Source organism: Chrysoperla carnea, chromosome X (genome assembly GCF_905475395.1).
Source record: "Chrysoperla carnea chromosome X, inChrCarn1.1, whole genome shotgun sequence".
Classification (NCBI taxonomy): domain Eukaryota; kingdom Metazoa; phylum Arthropoda; class Insecta; order Neuroptera; family Chrysopidae; genus Chrysoperla; species Chrysoperla carnea.
In genome coordinates, this window is record NC_058342.1 from 31,578,392 (window position 1) to 31,602,554 (window position 24,163).

Consider the following 24,163-nt stretch of genomic DNA (forward strand, 5'->3'; position numbering starts at 1 on the left):
CTTGACACTGGTTAGGGTATCACTGTCTTACTCGTGTGTTAGTTACAGAAGTCTGAGTGGCTTCCCTAAGCCACATTTGCCCATGGATGCTATAAGGATCGTATTAAGGATGTATGAAGATTAAGTAATTTCAGGTGATTATAAACCTACAGTATTATAAAAAAGTTTCGATTTATTGCACGGTACATATAAACCAAATACATGCTTTGTAGTCAAGTAAAATGTTATTTTTAGCTGTATAATACTACGCAACTACAAAAATATTTTGTACAAGTACTGCTTATAAATTTGATAATATAGATATCACTCTTCAATCATTAATAAACCAACTATAGTCGTCTCTGTTCATCAAATGATATCTTCAATGAACTCATAATTAAATTAAAATTTTGTTTTTATATCATCTACAACTTTATATTTTGATGGTATTATTATAAACTACAAGATTGTCTAAATATTTTAGATAGTTTTTTATCACACTCTCTAGATTTTTTGGTATAGAAATATCCAATTGAAAACGATAACCTATATGATTCATTTTTTCAGCCAACTTTGAACGATAAAATAAAAATTAAAAAGCCCGATGACTTAGGAATTTTTTGTGATTTTTGGAAACTTTGTTAATTAAAAAATGTATTTATAAAGTTTTATTGAAATCCCTAGTATTATTCAATTCTCAATCTTCTGAAGGATGTAGGAAGATTAAGTAATTTCAGGGAAAAAAAATAACAATAATATCAATTATGTTATAACTTGACGATATAAGACGTAAAGTTTAAAATTTTTCGATAAGTGGTGTAATTTTTAAAATGTAAAAAATTGAAAATTTTCTTTAATTATTCGGCTTTCGATATTTCGAAAACCAAGACAAATATCGAAAAATTTTGAGCCTTTAAATCAATTATTGTTGTCATGTGCATACATCCTTAATGTTATTTTAAGATGATTTAAATAATGAGAAATAAAAGCTCAGGCAACAGAAACTTACAAAAGATAATCTGTTAATTATAAAATATATCTAAGTACGTTGTTAAAATACATAATGGACCATAATTGATGGTTAATCTGAAAATAATATAATCACTCATTGTTCTTTGAATCTGCTCGTAAAGTCGTATCGTCGTATACTCGAATCTAACTAGACTGATTAGATTGAATGACCTAATCCACTAAAATAATTAACGTAAACTTGATAACCGATAGATAATATATATGATTAATATATGGAAACAATGTGTAAACGATTCGATCATGTTTAAGTTGTTCGTTCACTATATTCATATTAAACTCACGACAGACTACAAAATATGAATACTTATCGGAGTTGAGTATGCATAATTAACATATCATTCAACACCAAGTAGATTGATCATCGCTTCATAGTCAGTGCTGAATTTAGGCTCAGGCACGTGAGCTAGGGCGGCACAATTTTAGGGGCGTTTAAATTTTAAGGAAAGGCATAATTCCAGGCGATCGCGTTTAAACGCGATCCTTTTGGCGCTTTGTGTTGATGACGTATTAATATGTGACCTGTCAATTGGTGACAGTTCAATGTACTGTTTACTATAGGTGTCATACCCACGTATGTAGTAATTATAGTATATATCCATGGTAATACCATACAAAATATAAGTAATGAATACCATACAGTATGTCAACAAGTCTGACAAGATACTATGACGTCACGTTTTAAAATTTGAATTTCCGTTTTAGAAATTTGAATTTCTCTCACTGAATTAGTTCTGTTATTCATTAATTTTAAGTAATTAAAAAGATATTAATTAATAAAATAATGGTTTAGTTGAAATGTTCAGCCAATAAAGTTACGGAAAAAAAAATTTTTGAATTAAATTTCATGAATATTCCCTATTGACCTAGTTTCAAAGTTTTTTTTTTAGTTATACTTTTTTCAGGCGCGTTATGAACGAATTTTTATGATGCGCACGAAGATGATGTGAAAACAACATGTTGAAGTAAGTCAAAGAAATCGAAGTGAATTTTGTGTTTAGTGGGTGGCCTAAGTGAAGATAAGGATAGTAAATGCAAAATATTTGTATACTATGCACCAGGTGTAAGATTAACTCATTGATTCTTACATACTCAACTTGAACAAACGTCTACACTACTTATTTATCGTTCGTTGAACGAATTCTATCGATGTACCTATTCTAGAACAATACACCCTTATTATTGTAGTGTATTGTGTATTGTATCGTTGTGTCCTACTGATGTCGTACTCTGATGAAGCCTTTCATTGATGACGATAATGATAATAATATGAACAAGTATTAGAGATCGATATAATCTTAATTCAATGTCTCTTGCATACATTAATTTGTTAATGTGAACGTCTTTGTTTCTCTATCTGTCTATCTGTCCGTCTGTCCGTCTGTTTGTCTGTCTAACTGCTTAGTAATTATATAGGACGTCTCATGTAAATTGTAGATGATTTCCGGTTTCATAAATGGTATTCCGATATTAATTAAATACAAGATACTTCAATTTTGTTTTTCTTTATAACCCCCGAACGAAAAAAATGGATGTTTTAAGTTTGACTGCCAGGCGTGCGGGTCTGATTTTTTTTTTATTTGATTTGAAAGGCAATTTGACCATCACGGTACATACATATAAACCAAATACATGGTTTGTAGTCAAATAATGTATTATTTTTGACTTTACGTAACTACAAAAATATATAATATATTGTGTGCAAGTGATGTTTGTAAATTTGATAATATAGATATCTCTCTTCAATCGTCAATACTCTAACTATAGTCGTCTCTGTTCATCAAATGATGGATCTTCGATGAACTCATAATTCAATTAAAATTTAGTTTTGATATCATCTACAACCTTATATTTTTATGGTATTATTATAAACTACAAGATTGTTTAAATATTTTAGATAGTTTTTTATCACACTCTCTAGATTTTTTGATATAGAAATATCCAATTGAAAAGGGTAACCTATATGATTCATCATTTTTCAGCCAACTTTGAACGATAAAATAAAAATTAAAAAGCCTGATGACCTAGGAATTTTTTGTGATTTTTGTAAACTTTGTTAATCAAAAAATGTATTTATAAAGTCTTATTGACATCCCTAGTATTATTCAATCCTTGCTTATCTTCTTAAGTTTAGTCCGAAGTTACATGGAACACCTAGTAAAACATTTCGCATTTCACTATCACACAAATGGCTACATCAAATTATTGAACAGTATGGTAACTCTTTAATACCCAAATACAATACTCATCTACGATTATCTGGCGACTGGTCATTTACAGTATACAATTCATTTATCTAGAAATTTACTGGAATCATCGATTTATAATGGAATCATACTAGGTTTAGCGGAAACTTATTCAATATTATTAGAAATCATTCCATATACTCGATTATTAACCATTCAATTGAGACTGAAACACTGGTAATTCCAAGTATGATGTTTCGACACTCCAAAAGAAAATTGATAATTTCGCAAAAGTTTTCCACGATTTATTGATCTAAAAAGAGGATAATAATTTTAATTATATAGGGGATGAAATTTTATATAATGATCCATCATTGTTTTAAGGAGATATGCAAGGATTGTATAATACTAGGAATTGCAATAAAAATTTATAAATACATTTTTTTAATTAACAAGGTTTCTAAAAATCACAAAAAATTCCTAGGTCATCGGGCTTTTTATTATTATTTAATCGTTCAAAGTTGGCTGAAAAAATGATGAACCATATTGGTTATCCTTTTCAATTGGATATTTCTATACCGAAAAATCTAAAGAGTGTGATAAAAAACTATCTAAAATATTTAGACAATCTTGTAGTTTATAATAATAACATAAAAATATAAGGTTGTCGATGATATCAAAACAAAATTTTAATTTAATTATGAGTTCATCGAAGATCCATCATTTGATGAACAGAGACGACTATAGTTAGTTTATTAATGATTGAAGAGCGATATCTATATTATCAAATTTATAAGCAGCAAGGAGCATATAGCGGACGGAATTGGTTACGCCTTAACCAACTGAGCTAATAGGGGGACACGCAATATCTAAATAGACAAACCTATTTCAATAATTACGATTTTCATTTATCTATGTTACATTCGACTGTGAAAATTGGATATAGAATCGTGTTATAATTCAATTAGTAATATTACAACAAAAAACAACAAAAAAAACAGTTTTTATTTATTTTTTATAACCAATTAATTAAAAGTTTGAAAAACTAATTATTTTTTGTTTAAATTGTAAATTGTGGTTTCAAAAGTCAATTCAATGTGCGCAATGTATTTTATTCATACATAACAAATACGTGTATATTTATATAATAAGCCTGAACAATACAGTTAAAATCAGTGAAAACGACATCGCTTATAATGACAAATCGTTTATTATGAACAAGGTATGAAAAGTAGAGGTGGGGAGAACAATCTTAAATAGGGGTCAAAGTAAAAAAGTATTCAAAATAACAGTTCTTAAATTGTTCAGAATGGAATTAGTTTAGCAAAAGGTGTTTGATCTGAACTTCTCTATTCTTCTCTAACAACTTGTTTTGAAATTTATCTAACTCTTGTTACTTTGTGTTAGATTAATAACTTCTCTATCCTTCTCTAATAACTTTTTTAGATCTTTATCTTACTCTTATTAAAATTTTTGCTAAAGCAGCGCCAATAATTGTATACTTTTCGGTGGGCACTTTTTATATACAGAGCCGCAATCTATCTGTTCTTACGGATACATGTTATTATTGTTATTCCTCTCAATTTACCGTGTAATTCAATTTACGTTTAATGTGTTTGTTAGTGCAATTAAGTAAGGATTTTTTTAAATATTGAAGACAAAGGTTTGTGATTCATTTTTGCTGTTTAAAAAGGTAACTTTTTTCATTAAATTTATCAAACTCAAAGGTTTTTGTTTGTGTGTTCCTTTTTGCTCGTTAAAATTGTTTGTAACAGGGCAAAGTTTAAGTATTCAATAACATGTTTATGAAAAACATTGCGCGAACTTGCGCCTTTTCTATCTCATTACTTGAATAAAGCGGACTTGAATAAAGAGACACACAATAAAGTTTATGGCACCCAATAAAGTAATAACGATGGTGACTTCGATTTAAAATAACTCGCCTACGTCTGGTTTGAATATTCCACTGTGGTCCGGTCAATGTCGTTACAACTGGTTTTGTCTATACATTTATATAATAAGCTTGTGTGTATAAACATATAGTCCACATATAATAATACTCCCACCACAATCCCCCTCCATAAAGCTCCCTACCCCTCTTTATATCCGTTTAAAGTTAATTTAGTATATAAATTACAATGCTTTGTGCAACTGCTATTATTAATATAAACACTCATTATTGTTTGACTTTAATATTAATCACATATTTTATTAGGTAAAACATGCATACGTTTTATCGATTGCATTTTTTTTTTTTGGAAACATTTCAGTTTTTCAGATCGTTGGCTGTTAAACGATTCAAAATCGTTCTCGAAAACATTGTTGTCTCCAATTTTTGACAATAATATGTGGTTCAAGAGTTTAAGTCGAGGAGGTGCACTCAGCCTCTGAAATTGAGGAGCTGATAAATGAAATTATCAACGGAAAAATGGTTGTTTCGGACACTTTGTTAAAAAACTAATGTAATAAAATGAATAACAAATATCTTGGGTCTTTGTCCAACTTATTACTGTATGTTCGAAACAGTAATGAATCGTAATTGATGAAATGAAAAGGACAATTTCGGAATAATTAGATTCAATGCGGGATAATTTCAGTGACTGAATGGAATGAAAATGTTGGCTCTACTGTCAGATTCATAAAATATCTCGAAAATTACTCATTTAATGGTCAAATAAACACGATTTTTGTAATTTTCGGGTCAAAATTACCTTATAAACTTAGTTTTATCGAAATCGGAAACAAAAACTTTTTTTACACTTTTTGCAATTTGTAAAAATCAAAAAAATCATAAAATATTAAAAAAAACACAATTTTTACAATTTTTGTAATTTTTCGTTGGGTTGGGTTGGGTTAGGTTGGGTTAGGTTGGGTTAGGTTGGGTTAGGTTGGGTTAGGTTGGGTTAGGCTGGGTTAGGCTGGGTTAGGCTGGGTTGGGTTGGGTTTTGTTGGGTTGGGTTGGGTTGGGTTGGGTTGGGTTTTGTTGGGTTGGGTTGGGTTGGGTTAGGTGTGGGTGTGGAAGGGGGGTGGGTGTGGGAGTGGGTGTGGGAGTGGGAGTGGGAGTGGGAGTGGGAGTGGGAGTGGGAGTGGGATTGGGAGTGGGAGTGGGAGTGGGAGTGGGAGTGGGTGTGGGTGTGGGAGTGGGAGTGGGAGTGGGAGTGGGAGTGGGAGTGGGAGTGGGAGTGGGAGTGGGAGTAGGAGTGGGAGTGGGAGTGGGAGTGGGAGTGGGTTGAGTTGGGAGTGAGTTGAGTTGAGTTGGGTTTTTTTCAATTTTATTGATCATTTTTAATGAATTTTTGTAATTTTTGGTTGGGTTGGGTTGGGTTAGGCTGGGTTAGGTTGGGTTAGGCTGGGTTAGGCTGGGTTAGGCTGGGTTAGGTTGGGTTAGGTTGGGTTAGGCTGGGTTAGGTGTGGGTGTGGGAGTGGGTGTGGGTGTGGGTGTGGGTGTGGGTGTGGGTGTGGGAGTGGGTGTGGGAGTGAGAGTGGGAGTGGGAGTGGGTTTGGGAGTGGGAGTAGGAGTGAGAGTGGGAGTGGGAGTGGGAGTGGGAGTGGGAGTGGGAGTGGGAGTGGGAGTGGGAGTGGGAGTGGGTTGAGTTGGGAGTGAGTTGAGTTGAGTTGGGTTTTTTTCAATTTTATTGATCATTTTTAATGAATTTTTATAATTTTTGGTTGGGTTGGGTTGGGTTAGGTTGGGTTAGGCTGGGTTAGGCTGGGTTAGGCTGGGTTAGGCTGGGGTAGGTGTGGGTGTGGGTGTGGGTGTGGGAGTGGGTTTGGGTGTGGGTGTGGGTGTGGGAGTGGGAGTGTTAGTGGGAGTGGGAGTGGGTTGAGTTGGGAGTGAGTTGAGTTGAGTTGGGTTTTTTTCAATTTTATTGATCATTTTTAATGAATTTTTACAATTTTTAGGCTGGGTTAGGCTGGGTTAGGCTGGGTTAGGCTGGGTTAGGTGTGGGAGTGGGAGTGGGAGTGGGAGTGGGAGTGGGGGTGGGAGTGGGAGTGGGAGTGAGAGTGGGAGTGGGAGTGGGAGTGGGAGTGAGTTGAGTTGAGTTGGGTTTTTTTTCAATTTTATTGATCATTATAATGGATTTTTCCATACAATCTCCCCTGGATTATTTTGTAATATTAATAACTAAAACTTAATTTAATTAATAGTTGTGATGGACTGTTGTAGTACATGGTATATGCATGAAGGAGGTGCACTCAGCCTCTGAAATTGAGGAGCGCAATAAATTTTAAAATAAAATTATTCAAACTTGGCTCCGCAAGTGGCCCCAAAATTGTGGGTATTGTGATCAAGAGACTTTGAAGTATAATATAACCGCAGAAAACATTAAACATTCACTGTATTTGCTTAAAGAGTCGAACCACTTTAAAGATAAATAAGGTTTAAAGTAGTATGAACAATCACGTAACATCTATATAGAAATCAAGTTTTTCTTTTCTATTTTCTCAATTTCAAAACATATTCAATTTTCTTTTCAATGTTTGCACTATTTTATTAAAAAACTGATTTATAGCATATTTTAATGCATTTTATTAGCAATAAAAGTCATTGACACGATTATAAGCAATAGAATGCGTCTCTATATTCGGTTTTATTTCTATCACAGAACAGAAAACTTGTGCTAAAATGACTTAAAGCTATCACATCTCATATCACACAAAATTCTATAACGAAAAATTTTCATCATACTTTTTTTTCTTTTCTTATTAGTTATACTTTACGGGAAAATATAGACTTTTGTACTGTGTCGACAGTCAACAGAGTGGGATGGGGCTGTGTAACATATCCGTTTTATAGCTTACAGAATAATTTTTATGGGTTCTTTCCCGTTTGACACTTCCAGTTCAAATGAGCGAAAATTCTTGCTATCAAGATGATTGTAAGCCTAAAAGTTTCGGTTTATTGCACGGTACATACATATAAACCAATAACATAATATATTGCGTGCAACTGCCGCTTATCAATTTGATAATATAGATATCTCTCTTCAATCATCAATACTCTAACTATAGTTGTTTCTGTTCATCAAATGATGGATCTTCGATGAACTCATAATTAAATTAAAATTTTGTTTTTATATAATCGATAACCTAATATTTTTATGGTATTTTTATAAACTACAAGATTGTCTAAATATTTTAGATAGTTTTTTATCACACTCTCTAGATTTTTTGATATAGAAATATCCAATTAAAAGGATAACCTATATGATTCATCATTTTTTCAGCCAACTGGACCTAGGATTATTTTATGATATTTGGAAACTTTGTTAATAAAAAAATATATTTATAAAGTTTTATTGAAATTCCTAGTATTATTCAATCCTTCATATCTGCTTAAGGCAGGAATTGATTTCACATAAATGTGAGAAAAGAGGATATACTACTTCTTTCAACGATTTTAAGACTTTGCGCACTCTCAAAATCAAGCTAGTAGAGTGAAAATCAGTGAAGTTGACTTAAGGCCAAGAGAGTGATTTCTGTCGGTGTCAACTTCGTAATCCCTCCACCTTCTGTCAAAATATGTCTGAAGGAGTGAAGGCGTTGGTCCTAGACGTATATCTAAACAACGCGGGTTCGATTCCCAGTTTTGATGTAACTTTTACCGTTTCTTCCGTTTTGTTCAAATAAAAAACTTATTGCAAGAACATCTTAGAATAAAAATCATTTGAGGGGGAAATATGACCTTAATGATGGAAACCTGCTACTCGCGAGTATTTTTTTTTTCGTTCTTATTTATTTTATACAGGAAATTACGAAAGTAAAATTTTCGTATTGTTCTAACTTTTATTATAAGAATAATCTTATGCTGCTTATATTCAAAAAGTTGTACAATCATAATAGAATGTAACGGAGAAGGGTGGTCGTATAAATTGAGCTTGCTAGCTCTGTCTTTGACTCGGTGTATGAGCACTAAAAAGAGATAGCGATGAGCCGAGAGTAGCATAACAGACGCAAATAAATTATAAACATTACTACTTGTAGTATACGTTGAGGGAAACTTAAAGAAAATGTTCAAACCCTGACACAATTCAGTTGATAGTGTTTCTCTTTTTTGTAATACATATTTCATTTACAGTGTGTCAATTTTTTTGCCCCTTTCGCATTATATTTAAATGAAGATATATGGGTGGAATACTTGATGAAAGCAAGCCTAAAATATGATTTTTTTTTAAATTGATGTTACAAAATTTCATCTCTCTCTCAAAATAAAATAATTAAGTGCATATATTGACTTATAACTTTCGAAAAACTAATTTTTTCCGACATATGGCTTATTGGGATCTAGGCGTTTTCAAGTTTAGCACTCTAAGGTTGATATCTTGGCAATCAAAACTCCTATCATATTTTAATCAACGGGATTGTTTTTCCTGGACCCTAATTGCTCTAGAACCAAGATCAGGAGTCCCCCTTCAGATCAGGGGTCCATCAAAATCAGGCGTACCCCTTTGTTAAGGAGTACCCCTTAGAAAAAATTGAAAAAATCCAAAAATGTTTTTTGCAGCCGGTAATTTGGACCCAAAAAAGACAAAATTTCATTTAATTGTCGATTGAATAAATATTTTCCAAGAAATAGCCTACTCGATTCCATGGATTTTGAATTCTAGCACTCTACGTGTGATACTTTGGAAACCTACTGCAACGCCGCTTAGTATTATGTGTACCGGGCATAAAAAATTGCATTCAACTTTATAAATAAACACCCTGTATATATTAAGAATGTATAAAAGAGAAGTAAATAAGAAGAGTGTATTATCTAAATAAAAATATACTCAGACTAATATACATATTTCAATTGACTTATTGACTTTTGGAAAAGAAATAGTAACTGTTTTCTACGGTAGTACAAATATTCAAGTTACCAATTATACTAGTAACCAGTTACCACTTGCCAGTTACCAGAATACAAGTTTTACAAGACAAAACGAACAAGCACTTGTAATGAATAATTTCAAAAAAAGAACACTAAATAACAATCGTGAAGAATATTTACATTAAGACTTAACGTTTGAATAAACGATACACAATTATTATCGTTATATTAGTACAGGAGCTGTCGCCCAATTAGTTCAGTTGGTTAAGGCATAACCAATTCCGTCCGCGGTATGCTTAGGGAAGCGGATTCTCCTGAATTTCAGTTGGTTATACCTCAAAAAATTTTTTTCAAATCGACAAATAAATAAAATTTTCGTCTTTTTTGGGTCCAAATTACCCAAGAAACTGATTTTCATCGAATTCTATGACAGAAAAAATTTTCGGATTTTTTCGATTTTTTTTAAGGGGTACCCCTTAATAAAATTTCAAAAAATCAGAAAAATTTTTTAGTCTCTGATTTTGATAAAAACTTGGTTTTTGGTCAATTTGGGTCCAGGAAAAACAATCCCGCCGGTTCAAACACGATAGGATTTATGGTTTCCAAGATATCAGCTATATAAGGCTAAATTCCTAAATCGCCGTGGAATCCTTTATAGTATACTTCAAAAAATATTTGTTCAATCGTCAAACCAATCGAATTTAGACTTTTTTGGTATCTAAACAAGCCAAGTTTTTGTTTTTAATTTTGCTAAATGCTACTTTGCTAATATGAAAACGATGCACGATTTGAGACTGCGAAGGACATGTTTTCAAATAAATCACAATCTCATAATATTTAGAAAGAAAATGACCTTAGACTAATTTTCACCCAACATCAAGACCCAAAACAAAATATTTCGCACTTTTACGAAACATGTCACAAAATTCATTTATATTTAAAAAATTGACTTACTTTCTTCGGCTACTCCTTTTGGCTGGGGACAATGAACGCTTTCATATTCAGTTCGACCGTAACTAGCCGAAAATACAGCTACACGATGATTCATATCGCATTCCAATTGTATTTTGTCATTTTCACATGCAGTTTCACTTAAAAATTCATCTGAAAATCAAATTTTGGAATTAAATCTAATTGAAATAATTACCCACATGGGCGTACGCAGGACAAAGTAGATTACAGCAACCACCCTCTCCCTCCCCCCTCTGGACCTGAATTTTCCATTTATTTAGTTTTTTTTTTTAGAATGCATGAATACTTTTAAAATGAAATTTGTAGGAAAAAATTCGAGTTAGTCTTTTATTTAGTTTCTCCTGTCCCGTTGTCGGCCTGTAATCAAATCTTGAAAGTCAAATTTGATTCCCGGTTTCCGATTGAGCTGAAATTTTGCAGTTTGGATGATAATGTATGGTAAGGTTGTGGCTTCGTGATTTTCCCATCGGTTCCGCCATATTTGATATAAACATTTTCTTAGTCTTAAATTAAAAATATTAATAAAAAATACTTTTTAAGGAACAAGCTTTTATTGTACTAAAAAGTAGAAAATAATTTTATCTATGAATCACTCAATACCCGACTATTCGTAAAAGCAATGTGGAAGGCAAGCTTTTACAAATAGTTGGGTATGGGTGACTCATAGAAAAGATTATTTTCTACTTTTTAGTACAATAAAAGTAATTTTTATCTTAACCAAAAATTTTTGCTAAACTCGGACCCAATACTAGGTACGCCCATGATTACCCCAATATCTAGTTTTAACTTACATGGTCGACATTTATACGCAACTTCCACAAATTTTCGTACTCCAGGACATGGATCTCCACCAAATGTATGTGCGGAAGGATGAAATTTGCATTGACGTTTCTTCTGGCATGCTTCCACCACAGTCTGTAACAAAGAGTACTAAAACGAGTCAGTGAGATCGGCCGTTAGTATTGTACAATTCAGATCTTTTGATTAAACATACACAGGCAAAGTGCAAGGGAAGAGTGCAGAGGAGGGTAAAATTATTTACACAGGGGAAAATTTTTCATAAGAAAATTGTCGAATATATAGTATGCATATAAAAAACAAGTAAAAAAAAACAATTGACTGGGTTAATTGTTGAAATACCAAGTTAAGACAGTGTTGATTACACTGTCACATTACACATACATACATGTCACACATATACAACTGATACTATACAATTTGCGCATAATTTGAGCTCACAAGGGTAAACAGTGATATTTACGAAAAAAAGTTTCAAACAAAAGTTGGTAATTTTTTTACAAGGAACATTTGTTACATTTAAACTTTTGTTCTATCTTTGACAGTTTACAAGATGGGTCCTACGGACCCAAGATCCAATTGACCTATGTTGCTCATTTTCGAAATCGACCTCATTGTTTACGTCCTTAGCCCGCTATAAAAATTTCAGCTTGATATCTCTTTTCGTTTTTGTGTAATCGTGATGACAGACGGACAGACGACGGACAAGGGGACAGAAGACAGACAGGCAGACAGACAGACAACCGGAAATGGACTAATTAGATGATTTCATTAATACCTATACCAAAATTTGATTCGTATCATCAATATTTTTAAGCGTTACAAACTTGGGACTAAACTTAATATACTATGATATATTTCATATATACATGGTATAAAAAAAAAACAGCAGCAATTTATAAAGAAAATTTTTAAAGCATGTAAAAGATAGAGCATCAATTAATATTATAGTCGAGGCCGAAGACATTGCGAATACCTAATAATATATGTATGTATATGTACAATGCGATAAGATTATGTAGGTAATATGTGTACACGTTTACTTTAGAAAATGTCGTGTAGTGTATGTACAGGATGTTCAAGGAGATTTAAAAAGACTGGACAACTTAAGTTATGTTTGTATGAAAGTAATATACTGTCCAACAAATTTCAAATATTGTTGTTTTGAAATGCTACATAGTTTTAAACAGTCTTTTTTGATTGATAATAAAATACTGATGTGATTGTCACAACCACATGAGTAAATCGAGACAACTTAAGATATGTTGGAATAGAAATTAGGTTAATTTAAAAAAAAATTCGATTCCTTGGAGTCGGACTTGAACTATCGATCTAAGTATTGCTATTGATTTAAGTCTTTTAAGGGCAAAATTTAATTTTTTGGATTTTGATGGCGTCATAAAGTTCAAAAAGTTGATTTTTGTCATGTTGCACACAAATTTTATCCGATTTGGCTGAAATTTTTTTTGAAACACACTAATTTTGGGTCAAACTCTTCATCAATGATGTAACTTTTTCGCTTATATTCACCATTGAGCGAAATATCAGTACTTGGACTCAACTATCTTTAAAACTTTTATACCTGGTTAAATTTGACCGCAAATTTGAAAGATATGACCCAAATTTAGGATGATTCTATTCTTGATTTATTAAAGTTGGATATAGTTTGGATGTGTTAGGGAAAGAAAATTGCTCAAAAAGGATACATGTTTAAAACGTTTATGATTTAAAAAGCTAGGAGCTGGAACACATGGTATCGGTATATATGGTAAGAAGTAAGTTGACGGTATACATTGATGCGGGCTTTTAAATATATGTTAAAGTTTGAAGCTCGTAAGCTTCTCCTAATTAATCCCTTGTTACATGAATATACCTACTAAAACATCATCCTCAAGCTCATTTGCCATGTGTACCATTCCAAGCCCCCATGCCACGTAGATAGATGGATCATGGGGATATGTTAAGTTTTGTGTTCGATTGTATTTTGAACAAATAATATTCTATGCTAAATCTTCTATACATAAAATAAGTCGAATAATCAAATTAGGAATGGATCTTACTAAGTATTTACTGTTTAAAACTACAAAGTGTTTCAAAATTTACAACGTATTTAAAAGTATACAAATTGAAACATTTTTTAAAACTTGCCGATTTATTTATTTTTCCGCATTTCAATGTAGAATTTGTTTGAGGAAAAATTTTTTTCTAACAAAATAAATTTATTGTTGACCACCAAAGCTAAAATTTCCATAAACTAACACGCTTTTCTAAGAAAATTAATAAACGTCTCGCCTGCTTTTCCCATCTTATGTAATATTACAGAAAAAAAAAGAAATGTTTTTAAAAACAAAAGTTGTATACATATTAACGAAGAATACATAATAGATACAAAGAATTATATAATATACAGAGTCGCGAAGGTGGGAGGGGGTATTGGTGGGGGGAGGAAAGACTTGGTGTATATGGTAATAATTATTATATGAGTTATATGGAATTACACTAGAGTGTTGTTAAGAAATATACAAATTTTAATATGATTATGTATTTAACAAACAAGAGAAAAACATAAATAATAACTCTTTTATATTTTCCTTTCCTCATGGCAATAATTTTCTTATCTTATTTTCCATACCAATGCCAGTCATTCAACTAACACACACATACACACACATTCAGACGCATACATACACAAGCGACGAGCACAACCTCATCGTTTAGCTGGAGAGCTGAGTGGCTTTTTTGGGTACATATTTGAGGCACATTGAAAATATTAATGTTGATAACTTGCGAATTTGTCGATGGTGAAATCGACAACCTGGCTGGGAGGTGGGGGGGGGGCATTAGTGACCCATGAAATTTTTAATTTGCAATTTTTCCTATGCAAACAATGTTCTTGAGGCACTTTGAATCTTAGTCCATTTGAAAGTCTTATATTCAATTAGACGAGTTATCATCACCTGCCATGATTTGGTGGGACCTAAAATAGCCTGGCAGATGATTTAAATGCATTTAAATCATCTGCCAGGCTATTTTAGCCCCCACCAAATTATGCTAGGCGATGATATTTCGTGTGATTGAATATGAAACTTTAAAATGGTATAAGTTTCAAAGTGCCTCAAAAACATTTTTTACATAGAAAAAATTGCAAATTAAAAATTTCATAGGTCTCAGCCAGGTTGTCGATTTCACCATCAACATATTCACAAGTTATCAACTCTAATATTTTCAATGTGCCTCAAATATGTACCCAAAAAAAGCCACTCAGCTCTTAGACTAGTTGTGATTTTTCCATGCTGAAGTGTGTTTATATTTCATTATTCTACAGTTAAATCTATTTAAAAATTCACGGCGTAACTGAGTCCCTCATGACTTATTACATTAAACAATAAAGAAAAACGCATTGCTAGAAATATTACTACATGAAACGAATTTATCGATAAATTAAAAATATATCTTTGTTCTATTCCTAACGGCTTACAAGATGGGTCTTACGGACCTAAGGCTAGATATCTCTTTTCGTTTTTGAGTAATCGTGATGACAGACGGACAGACAGACGACAGACGACAGACAGATTTTTTACAGTCAAATAAAAAAATTGATTTTGTTGAAAGATTTGGAAGTGAATAACAATAATTGACATAAACACACACATCGGGAAAGTGTCAAATAAAAAAAGAAAATTCTATTTTATTTTCTTTATTGATTTTCATCAAATTGAGTTGTATTTCATGTTTTTGTTCTAGTGTTTTCTTTAGGTATTTATACGATATTTGTGAATCTTTTTCCAAGGCCATGAATTAGATAGCCACTTATGTATAAATTAATGAGCAGAACCGTATTGCTCGGAGCTGGATATTCGAATTTGAAGAAAATTTTACTGGATGGTTGTTTGTACAATGGGTAATACAAGAATCATTATTCAATCCTTGCAAATCTCCTTAAACCTTAAAAGATTTACTACAAACAACTTATCTATCAAAATGGATCCTAACAGGTTTCCCTTCAATGTGTAAAAGATATAGCATGGGTTAATAGGTCAATGACATAGCATTAAGTGTGATTGGCCTCATTCGCTTCATTTCGTTTTGAATAAGTCAATTTTTAATTGTATATATTATGACTGTAAATGTTGAGTTAAAATACAGAATCATCTCCCTCTCTCCCCCTCTCCCCCTCCCCTTAGAGTGTCATTAAAGCAAATGTAACGTAATTCATGGGAAAAAAATAATTTTTTGGAAAAATAATTTAAAAAAAAAACTAAAAAATTTTCAAATGTAGTCGGGCGAAAAAATATTTTTTTTAATGAATGTCATGTCATATTTAAAATAAAAATATACTATCCCCACCCTTACTTCCACCACTTTAGGCAACATTCACACATATCATAATACCAAAAAAAAAAAAATCGTGAGTAGCATAACTCCATTACTAAGGTCTTATTTCATCCTCAATGGATTAAATTGATCATTTTAGCTCAATTCGGAGAGACTATTTATATATACAGTGTGTCACATTTAAGCTGAAGACACCCTCATATTTTCGTTATTTATAGGAATAACGTATTGAAATTTTGGACAGTCATACAGGGTGATGGGTCACTTTTTTTTAATTGACAAATAGGGCCGATTTTTAATGTTTTGCCTAGCCTTTTATACCCATATTTTTCATCTCTGACGTATCACTGTGCAAAGTTTCAAATTTATATTCCTATAAATAACGAAATATGAGGATGTCTTCATCTTAAATGCGACACACTGTATATTTACAACATAACTCAACTTATTGTTAGCATATGCATACGTATGGGTACAAAGACATCACAGAGAGCTTCCTAGAAATATCACAAAGCTTTCATAGTTATCTCAAGCGGTCATAGACATTTGATAGTTCAAATTGCGAACAGCAAGCTGCTCCTGAATGGGAAAATCTTAAGAGAGACAAAGACGCAACCGTAGGCGTTACGTAGTTCCAGTCTCCCCTTAAAGGGTTTTATAAGCAAAATAGTTGCAGTTACAAGACACTGGCTAAAACGGTAAGCCCACAGATCTACTGAATCTATCAGTGCATCACGATTATTTCAGGAGCTGTCACAGTAGAGAGCAGAAGGAAACGTTCTCCTTTGTCATGAGAAAACTAAGTCACTTGAGTCTGTCTTTTTTTGACGATCTATCTGATCTGAAACTCGTGTTTCAAATGGCTCATGGAGTAGTAGCCAGGTTTGGGTCAAGCCTCTTTTCGGTATAAGAACGGTCCCTATAATCTAAATGTGTCCCACCCAAGGAAAGTCAATCTAACCTAACATAAGTCAATTTTTTCGGGTAAAGTATTACTAACTAGTGATATACAGTATAGTTGGGTATTCAAGTATTGCAATTAAAATTTAAAAAATGTTAATTACAGAAGCGTATAATTTTTGTTTTGATGTTCAATTGAAGTAGTCACATAGTCACATATCTATGTGACATACCGATACATACGATTTGCAGGTGTTCGTGGCTGTATGTGCGTCAAATATATTTTTAAATTGTAGCATGTAAATTGTGAAATTAAGCACAATTACCTTTTTTTTTTATGAATTTTTTGTTTTTTTTGTTTTAGTCGCAGAAACGAAGCAATGAAGTTCGGAAAAATTTGAAAAGTAAGTCGGATTTGAATGCATTACGAGGGGGTTTTTGAGATCGCTATACACAAATATCGCGTCAGAATAGGGTACTTTCGGTAGTGAAAAATAAATGGTGCCCAGGGTAACCGGTATCCCAACATCTCTTGGAGTTTTCCAAGATTTCCAGGATACCAATAGTGCCTTGGGTACTCCAGCCACCAGGTATCTGGTGCCCGATTCTGCCGTGATATTCGTGTTCAGCAACCCCAAAAACTCCCGCGTAACAAGTTTAGAATCATTTTCATGTCAAATCTGACTTACTGTTCAAATTTTCGAACTTTGACCCTTTTTAGTGTTTTGCTTCTGCGACTATTTCAATAACAATGATACTTTTAAAATAAATTTTGAATCAAAACAATCGTTTGTATGCATTCCTAAACAATTCATCCATCATATTTTTTCTAAGCTGACACTACTTTTTTTTATAAAATACCAAGACTCGAATAAGTTCGGGTTTTCAAAATAGAAATTACTGAGTCTTTGGACCATAATTAGGTAGAAATTATTTTCATTTCTAGAGACACTATCTTCAACTAATTACATGCAAATTGGTTTAAAAAGGTAATTGAGAATCACCATCTTATGAACGAAATATTATCCTGCTTACATTTCTAGAAATCTGAATACTTGGAAAGCAGTTTAGTTCTACATTCTCGAATATTATACGTGCACAGAGGAAAGGGATTGTTGTAAATGGAAGTGTTAATCAAGTGAAATGTCTTAAAGATTACAAAGGGTCTGACTGGTTGATCACACTTGGAGAATAATTAATTGTTACAGAATATATGAATGAAACTTCAAGAAGACTATAATATACAGGGTAAGATGTTGTACCTAGAGTATAATGTAACTTGAATCATTCTGTAGATTATATACAGATATTTACTGAACAACGTTTATATTAAGGTAGTACGAGCGCCAAGACAAGTTTAGACTTGTGGTTGAAATTATTTGTACCTTAATTTTAACTTTGATGATGAATTTTATTATAACTTCATAAATCTAGACGAAAAATAATCAAACAAATTTCATTCTTTTCAGTAATGATGTCATTTTTCGTTATCTATCACTTATGTACTTAATTCCGGGACCAAGACTCCACTTCCTTGAAACCTATTAGATCTAGGTTAATTCTGATCATAAATTTGAAAAGTATGACCCAAATTTAGTAGGATTACATACTTTGTTTATCAAAATTGGATAAAATTTGGATGTGATAGAGAAAAACTAAATTTTTTGGATTCTGATGACGTCATAAAGTTAAAAAATTTCATTATTTTGATAACACAGGCAAATTTTATCCGATCTTATTGAAATTTTTTTTGAAACCCACTATTTTTGGGTCATTCTTTTCAGCTGTGATGTCAGTTTTTCGCTAGCTTTCAACTATGTGCTTAATTCCGGGACCATGCCTCCACATTCTTGAAACCTAATAGAGCTAGGTTAATTTTGATCATAAATTTGAAGACTATGACCCAAATTTAGTAGAATTACATATTTGGTTTCTCAAAATTGGATAAAATTTGGATGTGATAGAGCAAAATTAAATTTTTTGGATTCTGATGACGAGTAGAACAGCTTTTTTTGGTTTTCAACAGTTCAGGAACTTTAAAGTTAAGCTTTAATTTAATTTAAATATTGAACGTCTTTTGATACAATAAAAATATTTCAGAACAAAAGCCTATGAATATTGAAGCCATAAATTGGCTTCCGAAAACACATAAATATATATTTCGATTTTAGGTACTACATCTTCCCCTACGTTATACACATACATATTATTATCAAGAAGGTTAGAGAGGGGGTTTTAGAGCGTTGGTTAGGGGTATTATCAAGGGGTTGAAGGGATGATAATAATTTATATATAAAAGCTTACCTGTAATGCTGATGGCCATAAACATGTGATATTGTTCGATGAATTGACAACATTTGTTGGTTGTGTATTGTAATGGTATAGACCACGACGTGATGCCATCACGTCTTCATGATGATACGTTGGTGTTTGTATGGGTGGACATAATGTTTTCGATGCACCAGATTTACCATATTGTGCGAATTGTATTGATATGGTTGTACCTTTTGGACAATTCAGTGTAACCAGCTCTTCGTCGCATTTTGCACGTTGAAATGTACGTAACGTGCCTGATATCAGCGCTAAAAATAAACAAATCTATTAATTTTTTGATCTCATCAAATTCGTTTCAAGATTATTATATCAAAATAATTAATACATTAACCCGCCAGCTCTCGCGTTATGAGCATTTAGCTCACGCAAGATTTAAAATATAAATAATTTGCAAATGGTACATCTATTTTCAATTTATGAACTTTCAAACCCTTCAGAAATTGAAGTTACACAAGAATCCACAATTTTGCATATTTTCGGGCTTGTTCGTGTACTTCCGTACTTCTTCGGTATGAATGTTTATCATTTTGTCATTTACGGATGCCTGAATGTCTCAATAGCTTTTTTTTAAAAGTGTCTAATAAGAGTAATTACGATTAGCTAATTCATACTGATGATGACTATTTGCTTGTCGAAATACGTATTTATATAAAACTTAAAATTGAAAGAAAATACGACCTTAATAACGGCGCTCTGCTGCTGTTGAAATTTTTTTTTCTAATCACCATTAGAATGTATTTCTAATGCATTTCAAATGTAAAGAGATGTGACGAACTGATGTGATCATGAATAGAAGGTAAAAATATCAAATATCGCATCGCATTGAGAAAATTGTAAAAAAATAGTTGGAACTTTTTGTTGTGGAAAAAGGTTTTCAGAATAAATATCATTTTTTGTGTATCAATGTTACTCTTACACTGTTAAAAATGGGAATCTAGAGTCAAACGTTTGCGTGGTTTGACAGGTTTTTATACCATGTATATGAAATACATCAAGGTATACTAAGCTTAGTCCCAAGTTTGTAACTAGTGCTTAGAAATATTGATGCTACGAACAAAATTTTGGTCTAGGGGTTCATAAAATCAATTAATTCGTCTATTTCCGGTTTTCTGTTTGTCTGTCTGTCTATCTGCTGTCGCTTGTCATTACGATAACTCAAAAACGAAAAAAGATATCAAGTTGAAATTTTTACAGAGTGTTCAGGGCGTCAATTGGGCCTTGAAAGAGAATAGAACCCATCTTGTAAACCGTTAGAGATAGAACAAAAGTTTAAATGTAAAAAATATTTCTTATAGAAAAATAAACAACATTTTTTTGTTAACCTCACTGTTTACCCACGAGGGCATAAATTAGATGCAAATTTTATAGTATGTATTATATGGGAATATCAGTGGCTATCTAAAAGTGAATATCTTAAACCTAAAATAACTTGCCCATGCCTGGTATAGAGCCTTTGTCTGTATTCAAACGCATGACGTACTTGAATCAAAAGATTTATATTTCGTATGAAGAACTTTTTTACAGTGTAGTATGTACGTTCGTTTCTTCACAGTGTGCTACCGTGCTACCGTGCTATCATGCTACCATGCTCTACATGTTATAAATACTTTCAATCTTGTCCATGTGATTTGTGACCTATGATTATTTGACATTTTCTCATTTGACGTAATAGCTTTTCTTTTCATTTTTTTCTTTTTTCCACTATCATATACAAACCCTAATCATTTAAAAATGTATAAAAAAAAACGTAAAATATATACGAACCGCAAAATAACAGGTCTTTCAATAAGATTAATACAAAAAATTTTTATATAAAACAAGAGTTTTCAAAATTTTAAAAACCCACCGACCAATGCGATTTATTCCTTGGAAACCGATTTTTGGAAATCTAGAAAAAAACTAGATTTAAAATATTTTCAAAAAACTAACTGAACATTCATGAATTTGTGCATGTGAGTTTAAAAAAAAAACCAAAACTATTGACAGTTTCATTCTTGAGATATAATTACTCAAAGTTATTAAAATTTTTTGTATAACAGAAACGATTATATTTAGAGTATAAGTAGTGTAAGAGAGATGTCTATTACATACAGAATTCCAGATGTTTATCATACAGAATACGTGATAAATGGACAGTCGATTTAAAAGCATGATAAAATTAATACTTATTTGACTGTGCTAAGTATATCTATACGTACATATCACTGCTGTATGATGTAGTACACTATTTTTACAATATTGTACAAAGACAAATACCTTAAGAAAAAAGTGTGCCCTTGAAAATTTCAAGGTCAAAACGATGGATTTACCAAAATTTAAATTTTCAATAGTATCATTCTTATTGAAAGACCCTTCATAACGATAGATTCTATAAACTTGACACACAGATTTTATCTCATTCATTGAATTGAGATAGGGGAGGTACTTTTACTTATCACCTTAATCATTTTCGTCAACAGTATATTTTCATCGTGGTTTGGTAATCGATCTGCTAGAGAGGAATTTTTCTTATGTACATATCATTAAGTCAATGACAACTGCATCAAATAATCTTGTATGTAAATTTTTAATTTTATTTTTACCCTTAAGGTAAAAACAGGGTTGTTTTCATTTTTTTTTATGAATTTATTTTTTTAAATTAGAAAAATATTTTTTTGATTTAAATTTAGATAAAAAATAAAAAATCAACAAACTGAATGTGCAGAAATATAACCTCACAATCATTTAAGCAAATTAAATGTTAAACTAAACGCTAGTCACTTCCGATTATAAAACATAAGCTTAAATGCACACTTGGCCACAAAAACATAGAAGGATAAAACAGAGGACAACGCAAATTTCAAAATAACAACATCACCCTATTAAATCAGTTGGTTAAGGCGTAACCAATTTCGTCCGCGGTATGCTTAGGGTAGCGGGTTCGATTCCCGCCGTCGCAACAAAATTAGTTTAATTAATAGTTGTGATGGGCTGGTGTAGTGCATGGTATATGCATGAAGGAGGTGCACTCCGCCTCTGAAATTGAGTAGCTGTTAAATGAAATTATCAGCGGAAAGGTGTTAAAACACATATATGGTATCACAATGGGCTCTATAGTCTAAGTGTGTCCTTCGTGGACAGCCAATATAAGCTAACCTAAAATAGCAACATTTATGTAGCTGCCGCATTTATTTTATAACAGGAAAGTACGTTTTTATACCATGTATATGAAATATATCTAGGTATACTAAATTTACAGAAAAGTTATTTTTTTGTATATTTTTTTATATTCAAAACCCTGTTAACTGAACAAATAAAATATAAATACCGTACATTAATCTATCCGTTAAATACTGGAATAAGTTCGAATTATTCGAAATATATCTATATCATTACTCTTTAAGTATTCGTTTATTTAATCGAAAAAAAAAAAATGAAGAAAATTAAATATAAGATTATATTTGCTGTGTGTTTATAAATATTTACCAACACTTGTCTATGGTTTGAGGGAATTGTTCCCTACCGTTTTCGTTTCATATTTTATTAGTTTTGTTTTTCTAACTGTATCCTTTTGATTTGAATCATCGGACAATGATATCTTATAACAATAGCTTCAAAAACAAACAAACAAAGTTGATTTTTCTTGCAACGTCACTGTTTTCACGGTAACATATAAATCGTTATTTCATGTTTTGTACATGAGAAGATTCCATCAACGGATCGCTTCATTTAAATTTTCATAAATTATTGTTTTTAAAGTGCTCTTTTCGAGGCACACTGATATTTTTCATGGTTTTTAGCTGTTTGAAGTTTCATAGTATTGAAAAGAGCTTGGATTTCTGGCCGATATTACTCTATAGAGGGCTGCTTGGTTTTTCATTAGAATACTCAAGGTTATGTAATGTAAACATGTGCGGGCAACCTCAAATTTGGGAATTACTGGAATTAGTTAAGTTTAAGTAAATACCAAAACATTAAGGCTATAGATAATCCAGTGTTAATTAATAAAGGTAAGACGAGGGCTACCCATCGATTTCATTAAAGAGCTCGAAGAAAGTTTGAGCTAAAATAGGGCTTCCCAATGGTGGCCCTCGATTGGTTTCGTTGTCCAACCATGCTCAGTGGTATTTTCTAATGTGGATTGTTAGTTCCAAAAAACTGATGTTTTCCAGAAAATGATGAATGAAATAACTTAACGAAAGAGCTCGAAAAAGATCGACTTCTTGTAGAATTGGTTCTTGAAAATACGTAATTTTAAAAATATTATCTCTTAAAGTTTTGACTTTTTGCAAATAATGTTTTAGCATGTAATTTACACGTTAATTGATGCATCGAGAATATTCTATGTTGCATCATGCAAATCGGCTCTTCATTCAATTTTCTTAATATGATGAATCCGACCCATATATGAATTATCAAAAGCTTATTATTATTATTATTATTATTAAATAAAAAGATGGTCGTATTGAATAGAAAAAAAAAATTGGAGAAGAAAACTAACATAAAATAATAGGATTAAATTTGATACAACTTGATAAAAAATAATACCAAAGAAAATAGAGAAAAATTGTGGTATAGCACAAAAAAAGAAGAAAATTTTGAGCAGCAGAGCTCCATTGCTAAGGTCGTATTTTCCTCTCTAACATATTTTTTATGACTTAATGATTTCTATTGAAATGAGATTTTCCTTTTTTTTATATTTTTGATGAAATGAAATCTGATATACAGAATGTTCGATTTACATCTAGGCATATAAATATCACGAGTAAGACACAGTACATGCGTTAAGTGATGCATCTAAGTAAGAGGTGTTATAGAATAGGTGTTATATGAAATT

General features: G+C 31.9%; 1 protein-coding gene across 1 annotated transcript in view; it reads right to left on the reverse strand.

The window, feature by feature from the left end:
• The window catches only part of LOC123302747 (protein eva-1), a 294,696-nt gene that overhangs the window by 15,552 nt on the left and 254,981 nt on the right, over window positions 1–24,163 (reverse strand). Inside the window, exons 4-6 of the mRNA XM_044885820.1 lie at window positions 19,318–19,595; window positions 11,772–11,910; window positions 10,963–11,112 (exon numbers count right to left, since the gene is read on the reverse strand). Coding sequence (XP_044741755.1) covers window positions 10,963–11,112; window positions 11,772–11,910; window positions 19,318–19,595 — 567 coding nt within the window. The remainder of the gene's footprint in view (window positions 1–10,962; window positions 11,113–11,771; window positions 11,911–19,317; window positions 19,596–24,163) is intronic.